This window comes from Madurella fahalii (genome assembly GCF_045866475.1).
Source record: "Madurella fahalii IFM 68171 DNA, scaffold_5, whole genome shotgun sequence".
NCBI lineage: Eukaryota > Fungi > Ascomycota > Sordariomycetes > Sordariales > Madurella > Madurella fahalii.
The window spans coordinates 1441028-1457287 of NW_027263975.1; the positions used below are offsets into that span (position 1 = coordinate 1441028).

General features: G+C 57.0%; 5 protein-coding genes across 5 annotated transcripts; 1 reads left to right on the forward strand and 4 right to left on the reverse strand.

The window, feature by feature from the left end:
* Nucleotides 1-191: 191 nt before the first annotated feature.
* On the reverse strand, nt 192-2228 carry MFIFM68171_08999 (Potassium voltage-dependent transporter; the record flags this gene model as incomplete). Its single annotated transcript, XM_071064418.1, has 4 exons — nt 192-808; nt 907-1770; nt 1827-2123; nt 2192-2228. 4 exons carry the CDS (start codon nt 2226-2228, stop codon nt 192-194), a joined length of 1815 nt encoding a protein of 604 aa, XP_070920519.1.
* A 3630-nt stretch (nt 2229-5858) lies between these two features.
* MFIFM68171_09000 (uncharacterized protein) lies at nt 5859-7988 on the forward strand (the record flags this gene model as incomplete). The annotated part of the gene is made up of 10 exons (XM_071064419.1): nt 5859-5921; nt 5975-6020; nt 6075-6160; nt 6228-6308; nt 6367-6489; nt 6547-6567; nt 6617-6778; nt 6876-6935; nt 6985-7085; nt 7178-7988. 10 exons carry the CDS (start codon nt 5859-5861, stop codon nt 7986-7988), a joined length of 1554 nt encoding a protein of 517 aa, XP_070920520.1.
* Nucleotides 7989-8098: 110 nt separating this feature from the next.
* On the reverse strand, nt 8099-9610 carry MFIFM68171_09001 (RNA polymerase I-specific transcription initiation factor rrn11; the record flags this gene model as incomplete). Its single annotated transcript, XM_071064420.1, has 1 exon — nt 8099-9610. The coding sequence occupies one exon, from the start codon at nt 9608-9610 to the stop codon at nt 8099-8101; it is 1512 nt and encodes a 503-aa protein (XP_070920521.1).
* Nucleotides 9611-10238: 628 nt separating this feature from the next.
* Nucleotides 10239-11097, reverse strand: MFIFM68171_09002 (ETC complex I subunit conserved region-domain-containing protein; the record flags this gene model as incomplete). The annotated part of the gene is made up of 3 exons (XM_071064421.1): nt 10239-10302; nt 10365-10469; nt 10535-11097. The coding sequence occupies 3 exons, from the start codon at nt 11095-11097 to the stop codon at nt 10239-10241; spliced, it is 732 nt and encodes a 243-aa protein (XP_070920522.1).
* A 656-nt stretch (nt 11098-11753) lies between these two features.
* Nucleotides 11754-14477, reverse strand: MFIFM68171_09003 (Nitrate reductase; the record flags this gene model as incomplete). The annotated part of the gene is made up of 2 exons (XM_071064422.1): nt 11754-12652; nt 12719-14477. 2 exons carry the CDS (start codon nt 14475-14477, stop codon nt 11754-11756), a joined length of 2658 nt encoding a protein of 885 aa, XP_070920523.1.
* Between the last annotated feature and the right edge of the window lie 1783 nt (nt 14478-16260).

Consider the following 16260-nt stretch of genomic DNA (forward strand, 5'->3'; position numbering starts at 1 on the left):
TAGTCCCAGAGAGCCAGAAGTCCGGCTGCCCCTTGTCTCTTCTCCCAGGCTTCAACCATAGATATCCATATGGAAACAAACAGTAAATCGTCATTAGTATTGATATATGCAAATTTTTTGTGTCCCCAAACTGTAACCCTGTAGCCCAATACTGCAAATAGCCAACCCGCTCCAGACATGCATTTCATGAACTACTGCCAAAAATATCCCGAACCCTTCGACGCTTCGGCCGTGTCAGATCTCCGGGAAGACGACGCTGTCCCGGCGCTCGAGATACACGCCCCAGGCGGCGGCGGTTCGGCCCAAGACTCTTGTGGGAAACTGCACCGGCTGGGGATGGCCGGTGACGGCGGTGAGAAGGTTTGCTGGTACCGCGCATGGTCGTGCAGCGCATCGTACGAGAAGGAAGGTCGCAGCGGGCGTCGGTATTGCCCCTGGTCATACCCACCATAGGGGTACGGCGGTGTCGCTGTCACCGCCGGGGGCCACTGCGTCTGCCGGTTGTCGTACATCCGCTCATCGAGCGAAGCATGCCGTGGGCGGGGATAGCCCGGAATCGATGCCTCGCCGGGCGGGTACGCCGTGCCGCCATTGAATGCCGGGCCGGCGCCGGAATAGTCTTTGGGAACCTCTTGTTCGCCCCCTCCCCGGTATGCGGTTGGTCCGGAATTTGTTTCCCAGACGGGGAATTCATCCACCCGTTGGGGTTCTGTGCTCGGTCGCCCATGACCATAGGTTGCGAGCGTCCCATTGATACCCGTCACTGCCCATGCGAACACAGCCACGTCTCTTATCGACCTCATAAGTTCTGTTACGCAATGTTAGTCTCGTTTTCCTGTTGGCGCCCGAAAAGGGGGGGGAGGGGGGGCGCGGCTGGAGGTATAATTGGTGTGAGAAAACACGTACGGTCAAGCGGGGGCCCACCTGCGGCTTTCACGCACTCCCGCAGCGGCATATACTGTGGCAGGAGCGGTGGGCGGAAGGTATACAGCAACTCAGGCGAGATATAAGGTTCGATGGGCTGGCGTCCCCATGGTGCGGCGAAGAGACCGTTTTCATAGCTAAAAGCTGCTGGGGCAATCGGTGGTTGAGGGTCGGGAATAGGAGGCCGTGCTCTCCGCAGCACCACGACGAGCCCGTCCGACGTGCAGGACACAACTGCCTCCAGCTCAAACGGTTCGGGAGTTTGCGGAGAGCGTCCGCACGGGCTCGGTGGACGGGCACCACCCTGAGAACGGCCCTTTTCCTCGTCCCTGGCTTCACTACCGGTTCCCTCGACGTCTCCACCGGCCCCTTCGTCGATTTCCATGCCGTCGCCCGCCGACGGAGGTTCTTTAATATCCATTTCGCTTCTGCTGCCCCTATCGGACTCGTCGTCCGAGTCATCAGCCTCTTCCTCCCCGTTGTCTAGATCGTTCACGTCGGCCCGCGGGTCCTTGTACCAGAAACGGAGATAGGCAATCGACTCGTTTGCCTTAGCGCTTTCCAGGCATCTCTCGGCTTCGTCGAGGCAATTCGACTGGATGCACTCGTAGAAGGGCCGATCGATAAGTTCCTCAGGACTGAGCCCCAGGATCTGCGTCACGGCGTCTGTCGCATACATGATGCTGAGGCTCCTTGTAAAGCGGTTAAGTATAAGGGCAGCACGCGGCTCCCGCTCCATCGGCGGCATCTTGAACTTGGGTGACAAATGTTCCAGCATGTGGTACCGGGGGTCTCGCGGCGAGCATGAGAAGATGCGCCTGATCTGCGGTGCGTCCCTCGCTCTTCCTAGACGTGCATGTCAGCGCGAGACTCGGCCGATAGCGGGGGCGTGGGGCCCATACGTTCGCTCTTTTCCCCCTTGAAGTATATGCTCGTACAGGCCACCAACACATTGTGGACTACGGTGAAGCAGCACTCGCAGCTTACCCACTGGCCGCTCTTGGAAAGGATCCGGGCATAGTGGAGAACGGCAGCTTTGTCGAGCAGGATGCCCCTGCTGTGGACAGAGCGTGCAAACGGTACCTCGTCGGGGTGGAAATAGTCGAAGCAGGACTTCCCCTTGACTTCATCTGGTGAATAGCCCAGAATGTCGAGGACAGAGTCAGAAGCAAAGAGAATGTTGGCATCGGGCGTGAGGTCTGGAGATGTAAGTGTCAGTAGCAGGGCTTGGAGGAGCAACCCTGGAACTTGACGCCAGTTGACTCACTGTGTATAGTCATAAACGTCTGGTCTCGGGGATCCATCGGGACTAATTATCAATGGCCGTCCGAACGCGGTGGCCTAGATGCAAGAATTGGTTACAACAGATTCTCCATGCGTTGGCGAAGCGTCAATAGCATTAAGCAACCATGAGATTGGTCCAAGAAGCTAGTGTCAAAAGCAGGTGCCGAGTCAGACGTGGAACAGGCACCGGATCGAGAGCTTCCCACGATTTTAGCCCGTGCAGTGTAAGGCAAGGGCAAGAACCTCGGGCCCGGCGGTGTGAAGGAACCGGGAGGCAGTTCGAGAGCCTCTGAGCCGGAGAAGGAGAGGCCGAGCGTCCTTAGGTAACCTTGTGTCGCCTCTGCGGGCTGTTTCTCGGCTCCGTGTCGTCGCTGTCAACCGAACTAGCGTGGGACACAGATCCCGTCGTCACCCAAGAGCGGATAGCTCGAGCCTCGCCCGTCTCCCACCACTGTCTGGTCCCCAAGCTCAAGAAAACGAGAGCGAGAGAGCTTGGTCGAGAGCTCTGGAAGGCCTGAGGCGCCTGTATCGTGCAGCGGTCACCCAACGAGACGCAGAACTCTCTGAAGCAAACCCGCAGAGACGGTGGAAGCGGGAGGCGTTCGCAATGTCACACCACTGGCAATGTCTTCGGGTCGGTGCAGCGAGCAGCACCAGAGATACGGGCGGGATCGTGTTGCAGAGGTGACGGTGAAGATGTATCCGCTGGCTAGCGGATCAGAGATGCCGGTCAGGAGCTTAACGGCCGAGGGATCTGCGAGGCGTGGGGACGCTGCGCTGCGCCGTCTGTTGCGTTTGTAGGCGGAGTTGTTTTTCTTCTCTTGCCCTCTCAATGCCAAACGAACGACGACTCCACGGACCGGAAGGAATTCCGGTGCAGAGGGAATCCACGCACAGTATTAGATAATAAGCAGGTGGCGGGTCAAGCGACGGGCACTGGGCCCGGGACTGTAGAGAGGCTAACGTTCCCACTAGCCCTCATGGGACTTTGCAGAAGTCGATTCTGCTAGTCAGGGAGGATGCCGGCGGGATGCAGCGGCGACAGGCGATCCTCGATAGAAGTCGAAGGAGCGGAGCATGGAGGGGCCCTGCAAGGTACCTTGATGCTTTCACAGGCGTGCCCGAGGGGATGGCGCTGGATGGCGCGAGCTTGAGACTCCACGTCCGGGGAGGGAGAATGGAGATGGAAGCAGCTCCGAGAGACGGGAAGCACTCCCGCCGGCTCGGGGCAATTTTTGCTCCCCACAGGGGCTGCAGCTGCCAGAGCGGACGCCTAGCCCTGTTTAGGAAGACCTACGCTGTGGTGGGAGAGAAACCTTGGCAACAGCAGAGGATGAAGCTTGCTGTGGCGCCCAATTGAAGACGAGGCTACACGACGCATATCCATCTCAAAGCTTTTTTGTTTTTCTTCTTCTCCTTCTTCTTTTCTTTCGTTTCGAATCTCAACATGTCCATCAAGGCAAGTCTCCCTAGCAAGGAAGATGGCCGGATCCTCGAGGCGGGGCCTTCCTTAGCGGGGCTGCTAGGGCATGGAAAATACTCACCTACAGCTACAGGGATCGCGGAGAATGGCAGGCCTTCTAAAGTACAGGCAGGTAACATTATTGCAGGCGGATGTCTTGCGCTCCTATCAACGGTTCTCATACCGCTCGGCATTCGGGCTAGAACGAGTATGAAAACATGCCGGAAATGAGAACCAGAACATGCCGCTCTCTCGAGCGCCCGACCGACTGGTGATCCGGAACCGAGCCTGTCATCAGCTAACTCATCAAGGATGGAAAGGACCCGCCGTGTTATTGCCGACGGTCCCGCCGTGCTCTGCTCAGGTGCCAGGAACCCCTCATCATCTCTCCTTGATATGTTTTGCCTGCCGGAACGGTATCCGCAGCTACGTGCGTAGCCGTCCTGGTCGTTAGCGAGCCTTGGCGACATTTGACATTTTGTGGAATGGAGATGCGACGTGTGCAAAGGATCTTCCCGCATCCATTGAAGTGCCGTCGTACCTGCGTCCGCTTCGCTGTCCGTTGTTCGAGGTCGTAAGAAAATTCCCTCTTCTGCTGATCATTCCCGTTGTCACCCACTGCGTGATCGTCAGGGCGGGGGATGGGTGAACCCTACGGAAAATCTTTTGGTCCACTGTGGGCAAAGGGTAGGTGGTGGGCTGAACTCACCGTAGCACTTACACAAGACACGGGTCCTATATCTGTCCGATCCTCACACCCTCGACCGTGTCCCAATTCGACGCGCCTAAGCTTCGACCCGGCTGACCGTCAAGACCATGACTAGAACGTCCCTCGTAGAAAACTTGCAGGCCATGTCGACTGGGAGCATGCTGCCTGGCGTGGGGTTAATGTATTTTCGCGCGCCGTGATACTGCAGGACCTCTGGAAAGTCCGAATAACTTCGGAATCCGGACGCCGCGGCTTCTTCCGTCTCAAGCGCCTGCTACACCCTTGTCGCACTAAATCCGGCAATAACAGTTGCCGCGCCTTGAGAGCAGGGACTTCTGCTTGGTGATCTTACTTTCCCCATCGTGCGGAAGATAGGATTCCAAAGCAATTCGACGAGCTGCTAGTGGAAATACGAAGTCTGTCCATCCAAGACTGACGCAATCAGCAAGTTTTTTCGATATCTCCACCAGAACGGGATGGTCTCGCGATGGTTATTTGCGGGCCAATGCAACGGGCCAGGGCATTCCACGCTTTCTTTTTCAACCAGCATTTCGCCTGCTCCACCGGTTCGGCTCATTGTTTTCTCTCCCCACGAGCCAAGACGTCCATCGCCGGGTAGCTGCTAATTCCTTGACAAATGTGCCTCCTCCACTCCAATCTTGTAGACACGACACGGCCGCTGTTAGGTGAAGCTGCGGGCAATGATGGTGCCCGGCTCCACTCGGAAGTGTTTCCAGCCAGTGGAAGCAGTGTGGTTGCCAGCTCGGGAACAACCAGGGACGGTTATACTGCTGAAGCCATGTTCGACAACGACCTGATTTAGGCGACCATGATGTTTGAACGAGAAGCGTTGGTTCCACCGAGCAACGAGCAAACCGCCACTCGCCTCGTTCATTCTTGCAGTCTTATAAGCAGAACACGGAAGTAGACGTAGACATCATTGAGCCCTCAGGTTCCTAATCCGCCTCAACTCTCTGTGCCGTCGCGCCAACCTCTTGGGTCGAAGCCACCTTGAGGTCGTCTAGGGGATGTCGCTATCGGCCTCCGTTAGCGGGTGAGCTGCGTAGATGTCAAAAGGGGCTGCGGGGTAACTATTTGGGTTTGACCAATTTTAGGTGAACCTCAACTCCAAGAGTCGCGTCGCGTCTCGCGTCGCAATCTTCAAAGAACAATGCACGGGCCCACTTGGATTTTTTGGGCTGAAAGGAAGAGGCAAGGAATTTACAGACAAGATGCGAGAAACAGCAACCGACGTGTAGCGATTGAGCTAACCGGCATTTATTATTTTTGCTAGACTCAGACCCGGACCGGGGCAAGTGCGTGCATTAGAAACACCACAAACCTGGTCGAGGGTACCTCAGTGGACGGTAGCTCCTCCAGCTTCTCCAGCTCCCTCTCATCTTTAACAAGCCAGCCGGGACGCGGAAGGTTCGGATTTCAAAGCATCCAGGAGACTTGAAACCGTGGACAGCCACTGCAATGCCTTCGGCCGACTCAGCCGAGTGGGAGCTCCCGCGGCTGCGTACATCGTTTATATTCCAGGTTTGGCAATACCGCCTCGGTGCTCTCGGCCACACTGCTCACGTTGTCAACAGGACGACTACAAGTATCTTTCTTCCGACGACCAATCGGCATCTCGGGGTATTCAGCAACCTTCTCCGATAGCACAATAACGCTGCTGACTCTTCTGTCCAGACTTGGCAGAGTTCTTTGACGTCAAGTTCTACCCATACAACCCCCCTGGGACTCCCCCTATCTTTGCTGCTACTAGTAAGAAGCATGTAAGGCGGCATCGGCCCTCCTGATCTTGAAGTCTTACTGTACTGATTCCATGTCAAATATGCAAAGGCGGTAATCTGCCGCTTGACGCAAACGACAGACAAGGACACAAACCCATGCGAGATAATCCGACTCATCAGAGACGATTGTGTAAGTGAGAACGCCGCCGTGTACAACGCCGAGACAGTCTATCTAAATGCCCTGCTAGCCGGATGCAAACTGCGGGAGCTGCTGGTCCAGGGACCCAGAAACACAAGAGGCCTGGCTCTGCGTTGCCGGCAACGACAGCACTGTCAAAGTGTACAATGTGCTGAAAGGAACATTAGTAAAGGCAAGCCCCTCACCCACCGAGCCATTGTCCTCGGAACAAGTAGCTAACACCGTCCAGACCCTCGTTGGCCATGGCGGCGTAGGTTAGCGGCACTCGAGACTTGGAGATCCTGGCTGAACAAGACTAGGGCATCAACGACCTCGCGACTTCGCCGAGTGATCCGTCGATCATAGCCTCGGCCTCTGAGGATACAACAATCAGGATATGGAGCCTGGCAGCGGCTCATGCGAAACAGCCGTGTCTCTGCATCCTTGGTGGCGAGGCACATTCATACGACTTGCTAAGCGTAGTACGTGTATTCTTTTTCCTTCGTTCCTTCTTTCTTTCTTTTCTTGTTTTTGGAAAAATACTGGATCTCTCTCCGTGCCGCCACTGATGCCTCGCAGGCTTTCCACGACAATGGGCGTTATGTCTTATCCGCAGGTCATGACCAAGTCATCAACATGGTAAGCTCAAGACATGCATGAATAAAAACCCAGAGCTGACAAGCCAAAGTGGGCTCTCCCGGAATTACCTACCCAACACATAGATGTCCCTATCGTGATATACTATCCTCATTTCTCCTCGTCCGAAATCCACAACAATCTTGTCGACTGGTAAGAGCTCAACTCCAACCTCCCCCCCCCTCCCCCCCCCCAAAAAAAAAAAAAAGAAAAACATCTTACCCCTAACACCATGCGCTCAACAGCGTAGCCTTCTACGGCGACCTCATCCTCTCGCGGGCCTGCCACGAGGACATGATCGTCCTCTGGCGCATCGAAGGGTTCTCGTCGGACGACCCGGTCCCGGACCCGCTCGACGCACCGACCCCGACCGATGTGGCTAAGCAGACGCGCTCCTACTTCAATCCCACTCCATCGCCGTCGCGGCCCGCCATGTTTACGCGCCTCGCCCAGTTCGCCACGCCCGACTGCGGCGTCCAGTTCTTCATGCGCTTCCGCATGTTCCACGCCCCCGGGAAGCATCCCGTCCTGGCGTTCGCCAACGCAAAGTCCAGGACCATGTTTTGGGATTTCGCCCGGTTCGGTTCGTACGCCAACTACATGGCCGAGCTGAAGGAGGCGCAGAAGGCGGGGAGGCTGCTGGAGAATGGGAATGGGAATAACGGTGTGCCTGCTGTGCAGAAGCCTTCTTGGTTGGTGGCCAAAAGGTCCAAGAAGACTGTTGGCGTCGCGGCTGTCGCTGCCGCGGCGGCCGGGGCACCATCGGTAGGTGGGGATAAGGAATCGATGGTCTCGGCGAGTCCGGATCCGGAGAGCGTCACGGTGCTGGGCCACAGTCAGCGGACCCTCCAGGAGTGGGCCGAAATGTATGACTTGTCGAATCCCGTCGGCAGTATCAAAGCCCACCGATCGCTACAGATTGATGGCGGGTTTGTTGGGCGGCAGGTGGGCTGGAGTCCCGAGGGTGAGTGGTGCGTGGTGGTGGGGAATGGAAATAGGGCGTTGATTTACCAGCGGTGGGGGAAGGAGAAAGGAGCCGCTACCTCGGGCCCTTGAGGGCGTGCTGGGTTTATTATTGTTGGGCGGAAGTTGTTAGTTGTAGTAAGGCGTAGCGATTCTCTCATTTATTCGTGGCTTCCTGACGAAGCCCGCTACTTGACTCTGGCCTAAACTTCCATCGAAGAAAACATGGGCAACCCCGATCCCTCGTCTTCCTCGCCATCTTCACCTTCCTCGTCGGACGGCAGAGACTCCAAAAGGCACTCGTCATGCTCCTTCAGGACGCCCCCGCTCTCTTTGATCCTACGCAGGAAGCCCCTAGCTTTCCGGCGCTGCTCACCACGTGATCTCTTGCTCTCCGTGTCCTCCATCTTTGACCTCGGGGCAGGCGGCACAAACAAGTCCCCTATGTACAGCGCCACCATTGCCCTTAGTCTCAGAAGCTCATGGTCTCTTGAGAAAGGCACCGTTTCCATAACGGTATCCATTCGTTGGGCGATATCGAGCATACGCTGCAAGGCGGCAAGGCGGAGACTTTCCTCTCTCTCGCGCCGCCTAATCTCCTGCCGACTGAGGCCGCGTAAATGATCTTCTCCATCGTCAGGTAGCAATAGCTCTTCTTTTCGTCCCTGATGCCCATCGTCGTCATGTGGTTGGTAATCCATCGGTTCATCATCGTCAACGTCCATCACATCCTCATCCCCATCCTCCCCCTCGCCTCGCTCTAACCTCTTTAGTCCCCGCCGATGCGCAGCATACACCGCTTCCACCTCGGAGCTAAACAGCGCCACCTGAAAATCCAACACACTATTCGTGCTGTTGGGGTGCTGCTTGCTAAAGGGGTACTGCTGAATGAGATACTCGTAGTACCCCTTCAACCTGCCCAAGTTCTCTGCCTCCCTCGCCAATCTGGCATTCTCATCCTCCTCATCCGCTCCATCGTCTTCGTCACCCCCCCAATCCCCTCTACCAGAGCCAAGCCTCACAGAAGAAGCCTCCCCCTCCCTCATCAAAATCTCCGCCCCCATCTCCCAAAACCGCTGATACCGCAAATCCACCTTCCTTCCCCGCACCTTCGCCCTAGCCAACATCCCAAACGCCCGCTTCGCGGTGGGAATGTCGCCCTCGGCGAGGCAGCGCCTGATTATGGCGGCGAGGCATCCGATGCGGGATTGGTAATTCTTTGCTTTACGGTCGACTTGCGCCTTCCGCTGTTGCTGCTGCTTCATCCGCTTACCCTGAGAAACGCCCTCCCTGCCGTCATCTTCAGCTAGCTCCGGTTCCGGCTCGGTCTCGGCGTCGGTCGTGGTCTGCCCAAGGTCGCCGGATGTGTAGTCTGTGAACATCTCATCGTCGCCATCGCTTGCAGCCGAGGATCTGTAGGCTGGCTTTTCATCTTCGTTTCCGTTTTCGTTGCCGTCATCTTCGTCTTCCTTTTTGATTGGCCCCACGCGGTTCCGCCACCGGTACGCTTGGCGGTTCTGATTGTGGTTGGGCCCGCGGTGTGGAAAGCCTGGGTATATTTCTGACGGGAGGGGCTGCTCGGCGGGGTATCCCGCGCGGGCGAACTGCTTGAGGGTGTCGGGGGTGTGGGAGAGAGGGTTGATGACTTTATCGGATGTGGTGGCTGACGAAGAAGGAGCGCGTTTGCGCTTACGATCATAATGGATTGTCGACATTCCTTTTCGACTGAAATTATATGCAGATGCTGGTAATAATTGAGAGGGCTTGAGTGATAGGTTGAGGTGAGGGGTTGGGTTGATGAGATGGAGGAAATGAGCTTGAGATGAGAGAAATGGCTTGTGCTTTGGGGAAATTGTGCAAGCGTTCATAAAATGGGGACTGCCCTGCTTTCTCAAGGTCAGTCAAAGTAAAAAATCGCTTATGATCGAGCAAGAAGCGATTTGGGGTTTGAGTAGAACGAGCCAGGCGAAAGCCATTTGGAAGATTTGATGGGTTGAAGTGCACTGTTGATATATTGCTTGCGTCCGACAATTCTCAGAACAAAGACACAACTGCAACACCGCGACCGCACCCCATAGTTATGCCGTTGTGTGCAACCTCACAGCTATCAGAAACAAGTCGCCCGATGAATAATAATAAAGACATCTACTATTTGGCTAGCAGTTTCACAGAGCAGCCCTAGACACATTCAATGATGCCGAATGCTTTTACCAGCCTTCTCCCCGTGAAACCGAGTTCCCTCCCCTCACCGCGAACCAGGCATGCACGGTCTATCTAATTCAGACCCATGTGTACCGCGGTATAGTTATGTACAGCTCTTCATGTGGTGGTACATCCTGCGCCCTAGGGCTTGCGCTCGAAGTAGGTCCACTGGCCCTCGGCCGGCTGCTCCTCGAGACTTTCCCAGCTAGAGCACATGTCGTCAGCAACTAGGTAATCCGAAACGGTATCCGCGGGCAGCTAACTTACACCTTGGCCTGGAGCATCGTGTCGACAAGCTTGAGCTCGCCCTCGGCAACCTGAATAACCTCCTCGATCAAGCCAGCGCCAATCTTGGCCTCAACCTCCTGGATTCTGCAAACAACCGAATTAGCACTGCCGCTCTCCAATCCGAGCCTCGGCGTCAAAGGAAGACCCACTGGTCAGCCGTCAACTGCGGCTCCGGCTCCCATTGCACCTGATCCGTCCCGCCCAAATCCGTCCTCTCAAAAAGCAACCTCAGATCCTGCTTCTCTTCCAGCGTCCTGCTCCCCTCCAGCTCCGGACCCTCGTCAACCTCGCCGTCCCACTCCTGATCCCGCATATCCACCTTCTTGGGCAAGTGCCTCAACACGAACATCTGGCCACCCTTCTCGATGCGCTTAGCAGCGGCGCCGGTCAGACTGTCGCTCGACTTGACTTTGAATTGCTCCGGATGCTCCTTGATCAGCTGCTTTGCCTTCTCAGCCCACTGTTCATATCCGGGAGGGACGGCGGCCTCGACAATGGCCAGCCGGTGCCTCGTCAGCGCCTCGACGGACTGCCGGTAGACGGAGTGTTCGGGTGCGGCCTTGAGCTTGTCGAGTGTCGATGTGTACAGGTAAAGGAGCGTCGAGCGCGGCGAGGCGTGGGTGTAGACGCCCGTCAGGCCCGTCGGCGTGCCGGCTTCGAGGTACTTCGCCGCGGGGCGGACACTCGCGAGGAGGCGGAGCGTCGCGCGCATCGTTTCTCTGTGGTTGGGCGGACGGCGTCTCAATTGATTTGAGTGATCGGGGTCGGCGGTGGTTTTGCTGCCGCGGAGCAGGAATTTGCTCGCTCAGAGTCGGGAGGTGCTGGTGCTGCTTCCGACGTCAGAGCTTCCTGATTGCCAGGGCCAATGGGGACCTTCCAATTGGCGATGTCGAGATGGCCACGTGATACCAGACGTGACCACTCCCAGACATAACTTCGCAGACCATAGTATTCGTGCCAATAAATCACATATCCCCAGTAAAATTAACTGAAGTCTATTTACGTCTAGTTACATGCGTGAATTGCCTGTCGTGTTTATGCGGCGCTGGTAAGGATATTTACTCCTCCAGCCAGACACCTCTAACCCTGGCCCGATAGGTTATAAGTCGGCCCAAGGAAGGACCAGTAGTTCCTTGCCCTCATTATTTGCTTATTCCAGTTGAATGTTGCCTTCTCTCATCTCCGCACTAGTCACAGTGAAGATCTTGCAGTATAAATTCACGATAGAGAATATAAATTAAAGGCATTTCCCTACAAAGAAATATTTCCCAATCAATTTACATACCGCTCTCGAGTCCATCCCATGCGCCTGTCATTTACAAATATCATCGTCACAAGAACAACATCACCACCCACTCTCACCGCCCTTCAAAAGAACAGCAAATCTTCCTCGTCCCACCCCATCCCCAGAAACGCCTCCTTCGTCACCCTCTCCATCCCCTCCGGCCCACAAATCAGTACCAACGCATCCCTCTCCCCCGTCGGCCCGCCAACCTCACGCTCAAACAACGCCCTATCCATCCTCCCCCTTACTCCTTTCCACCCTTCCCCAGGCCTGCTGAGCGTATACACCGCCCGACACCTCTCCCGATCCCCCGCCTCCAACCGCTCCAGCTCCTCCCTTAGCAAGATATCCCCCTCCGCCTTGTTCCCGTCCACCACGACGCACCGCGTCGCGTCCTCCGCATCTTTCATCACCGCCCTCAGCACCGCATAGATAGGCGTCACCCCGCTCCCGCCACAGACCATCACGAACCGCTTGACGTCGCGGGCCTTGCCGTTGACGGCGCACCGGCCCCGGCCGAGATACTCGAACTTCCCCACGGGGCCCTTGAACTCGACCGCGTGCCCCAGGGGCAGCGAGTCCAGCGCCTGCGTCATCTTGCCGCCGGGCTGCTTGGTCTCCGGGTCCGGCCGGTAGATCTTGACGAGGACCTGCAGCTCGCCCGTGTCGGTGCCCTCGGAGAGCGGGGTGTACGCGCGGATGATGGCCTCGCGGGTGGCGGGGTCGCGCAGGCGGATCATGAGGTGCTGGCCTACGGGGAGACCGACCTGTTGGGAGGCGTGGGGGAGCGTGAAGGTGAAGATTTTGGTGTCGGGGGAGATGGCGGTCTTGGAGGCGAGTAGCGCGCGGGTCCAGGTTTTGGGGTGGAGGAAGATGGGGGAGGGGGATTGAGGGCAGGATTCGGGCGGGGTGGGGAGGAGGGAGGAGGGGTCGAGGGTGCCGATGTGGTAAGTTGGGAGCATGGCTTTGGCGTTTTCGCTGTCTGGGTTTTGGGGGATGCGAAGATTAGTTGACGGTTGGGGACGGTGGAGGGGGATGAGGGACTTACGGATGGCGAGGAATTCTTCGCTCACATCTTGTCCGGCAGCGTTGATGATGGAGGTTGCGCCGCCAGGGTGGCCTTCGAGGAACGGTGTGCCGTCGTAGACCTGACCATTGACGACAAACCATGGCTCGTCGTCGCCGTCGTGCGCGCGGAGCTCGTCGACGGTGATACGCCGGGTGACCTTGTCGTCGACCATCTTGATTTCTTTTGCGGACTCTTCCTGGACCGGGCCCGTCTCCTCGCCCGGCATCTTGTCACCCCAGAAACCGTTGGTAATGTTACCCCCTTCCTTCTTGACTCTTTCCATCCAGCCGCCTGGCATGAGTGCCGGCTGCGTAGGGTGCTCAAACCTCAGCGCATGATTTTCCTTGTGGATGACAACCCGATACCACGGGTTGTTCATCATCCCCAGCACGCTCCAGTACATATCTCGAGGTTGCACCATCATAGAGTCATCCATGGCCCGTATCATAACGTCTTTGGCGTCGCAGAGTTGCAATAGCGGCAGATCGAGCTCCCAGAAACACCAGCAGAAGCAAGCCTCTCGTGACGACACGTCCAGCCGGCCACCGAACAGCGTTTCTCCGTCCGGCGCTTGCCTGTACTGGTCCTCGGGATATGAGATGTCGGCGAGCAGCCACGTCCTCCCTTGATCAAGAGTGACCTCAAGTCGGGTAACCCGTTTGCCGCCGCCAGCGTAGGCATAGCCCTTGAACTTGTATGTGTCAGGACCGTTGGTGAGCGGGACCATCTCGTCGTGGGCGGGGTAGCAGATGGCACTGTTGGTGTTGAGATCGTAGATGGCATATCGTTCGTCCTTCCAGGTCTCTGGGAGGTTAGCGCTGTCCTCGGGGCTGATCATCGTGGGAAGCACGCGGTTGTCGTAAATATGGTACCAGTTGTCGCTGGGCGCGGACGTTACGATGATCCGCTTCAGCCACTTGACGCTGCGACCCCCAATCTGCCCGGGAATGACTATCCTCAGGGGCTTCCCATGGTCGGGATGCAGCATCTCGCCGTTCATCATGTGGGCCACCATCATCCCTCTCTCCGGGTCCATGGCCCAACTGAGCTTGACCGATGTGCCGTAGGACCCATTCGGTAGATTATCGGCGCCTTCGAAATAGACGTACTTGGCCCCGCGCTTGGGAACGGCGCGGGCTAGTAGCTCTGGCAGGGTAACGCCGGTCCAGAGGGCCGTGGAGAGCCCGGCAGCGCCCCACGAGAAGCCCTTGGTCTTCCGGACGATGTTCTGCTCCTTCCTTCGGTTGCCGGCACACACAAGGGTAACCGGGTACGTGACTTGCTCATAGTCCCGGATGAGGTCTCGCAGCGTCATCGTGACCGGCTTCTCGACCATGCCCTCCACCGTGAATGTCCAATCAAGGACTTCGGTGTCCTCGACCCGTGGTACTGCGCCATGGTTCCTAACATAGTGCAGATCTTTTGTTGTCAGGAACCCCTCGTCGTAGAGATCACTCAACGGTGCTTCGACGTTGAAAGGATGGACACCAGTCAGTCTGATGAGTCGAGGATCTCTCTCCACGTGGTGATCCGGCGTCTTCAGGTCTTCGGGTAGGACCGTGTTCTCTCTTGGCTTCGGGGGAAGGGGGTAGAGCCGCGCTGGTTCTGGCAACGGGCCTTCGGCATTGTAGGCTGACAAGATAGCATTCTGTTTTTCGAACTCGTGGAGGTCCCGCAGTGGAGAGATAGGAGGTAAGGGCAAACGAAAGCCAATCGGCGACGGGGATACCACCTCCATGATATCGGACGGTCTCGTGAAACAACTAAGCGGCCTAAGAGACTAGAGCACGCACTAAATGGTACAAGTCGTCTACGCGCAGGCGGGGATTCGCCGAAGCAGGGCGTTTATAGAAGAGGATAAGGGCAGAGCCTAGAGACCATGGGGGGATTGGGGGGCCTTTGCGAGAATTAAACACAAGCTCATAGCCAGGGCTTCAATTTCCCACCCTGCCTCATCCATTTCTCCGCCATCCCGAGGGTCTTTGCTTCTCCGGGATCTGAGCTGTCCTGACGTGCATGATAACAGCCGGCAGTGGCTTGTTGATGACGAGGGTCGTTATGGGCAAGGGGCCAGGCGACGCTAACGTACATGTGTGTAATCCGTACGCGGTAAGCCCGACTCGTCTCCGCGGGAGCATGTGGGCGAAAGGCATCGCATGATCGCCAAAGGCTGGAAAGCCAGGGGGTGTGGCCGCGGTTCGCCCATTGAGCGAGGGTGATACGACGAGGAATGGTATGTGGTATCTCCACCGAAAGCAGATCTGAGAGCAGGAGATTCCACACGTAGTCCGAGGAAGCCGGAGACGCAGCAACTCCACGGCAGGATTGTCGTCTTCCGCGGACATACACCGATCGGTGTCAGGCACGGAACGGGTGGATTGCCGCAGTCTTATCTCGCCCTTGACAACGGTGATTTGCCATGCGCTATCAGCCGTGCTGATAAGGCGGCCCACTGCACGATACCAACGGAGATAGCTCGATCGCCCTTGGCCATGCCGCCGCAACCCCAGCCAAGAATAGCGACAGCAGCACGGCGGTGCGTTTCGTCTGCCTTGTTCATATCGGATGGAGGCAAAGAAACGGAGCTGTGTAGGTACAGAGGTAGGGACCGTGCGTATTTAAACTTGCAGGACTCAGCCCCACGATGCCCGCGTCCGCTCTCTCTCTCTCCTTTTCCGGGACGGTATGGCGGTGGTGCCTTGCTGTATCAGGGGTCAATGGGGGTCGTATGGCGCTCGAAGTGGGACGACAGGGGGTTTCGCCGAGGCGGGCCAGACTCGTCCGCCGCCAGGGGTTTGAAGATTGACCCGGAGCCAAGAGGCCGCTGCGGATCCTAGGCCGCCACATCCGATCGGCTCGGTCCTGTCCCGAATCACTTCGAGTCGGCTCGGGCCAAGACCCGCGGTCTTCCGTTGCCTACGGTGTTTTCGCGATTTATTATGTACCGGACTACCGGCCTCATCAATCAGAGCTCAAATGCCTGCGCCGAAATTGGATCGAGTCCACTGCGCAAGGTAGATGCTCGGATTGCTGTGCGGAGATACTACCTATCCCATGATTCTGCTGCAAATCTTGGCAGTATCTGAAGCGCAATGACGGTTATCCTGCCTCTGAGGCATCATGTCCTTGCTTATCTTTCTTTGTGTCTTTCTGATCGGTTATCGGACGGGGAGCTGATGGGCCAACCGCCAGGAATCCAAGCCCTGTAGCAGCAGTGCGGGGTTTGTGGCTTTGGGTGCCTGAGATACCTACCGTTTGGAGGAATCGACAGTCCGTGGCACGTAGCACGTAGCACGCGTATCTTCGCAAGCGCTGGATTTTTTGCGTTGCCCACTCAGTATTGTCTGAATCAACGTCTCGGGCAGACTCAAATTCCACAGTAGTAGAGTTGTGTGTCCGGAGATCTCTCCAGTGTACCTTAGCGGGAACCCTCGGCGAGTTCCATTCTGCGCCTGCGGGGCAATCGGGCGCTAAAACGCGCCTAATGATCCAATCCCGGGGGGAAGTCACCGGGCGCAGGT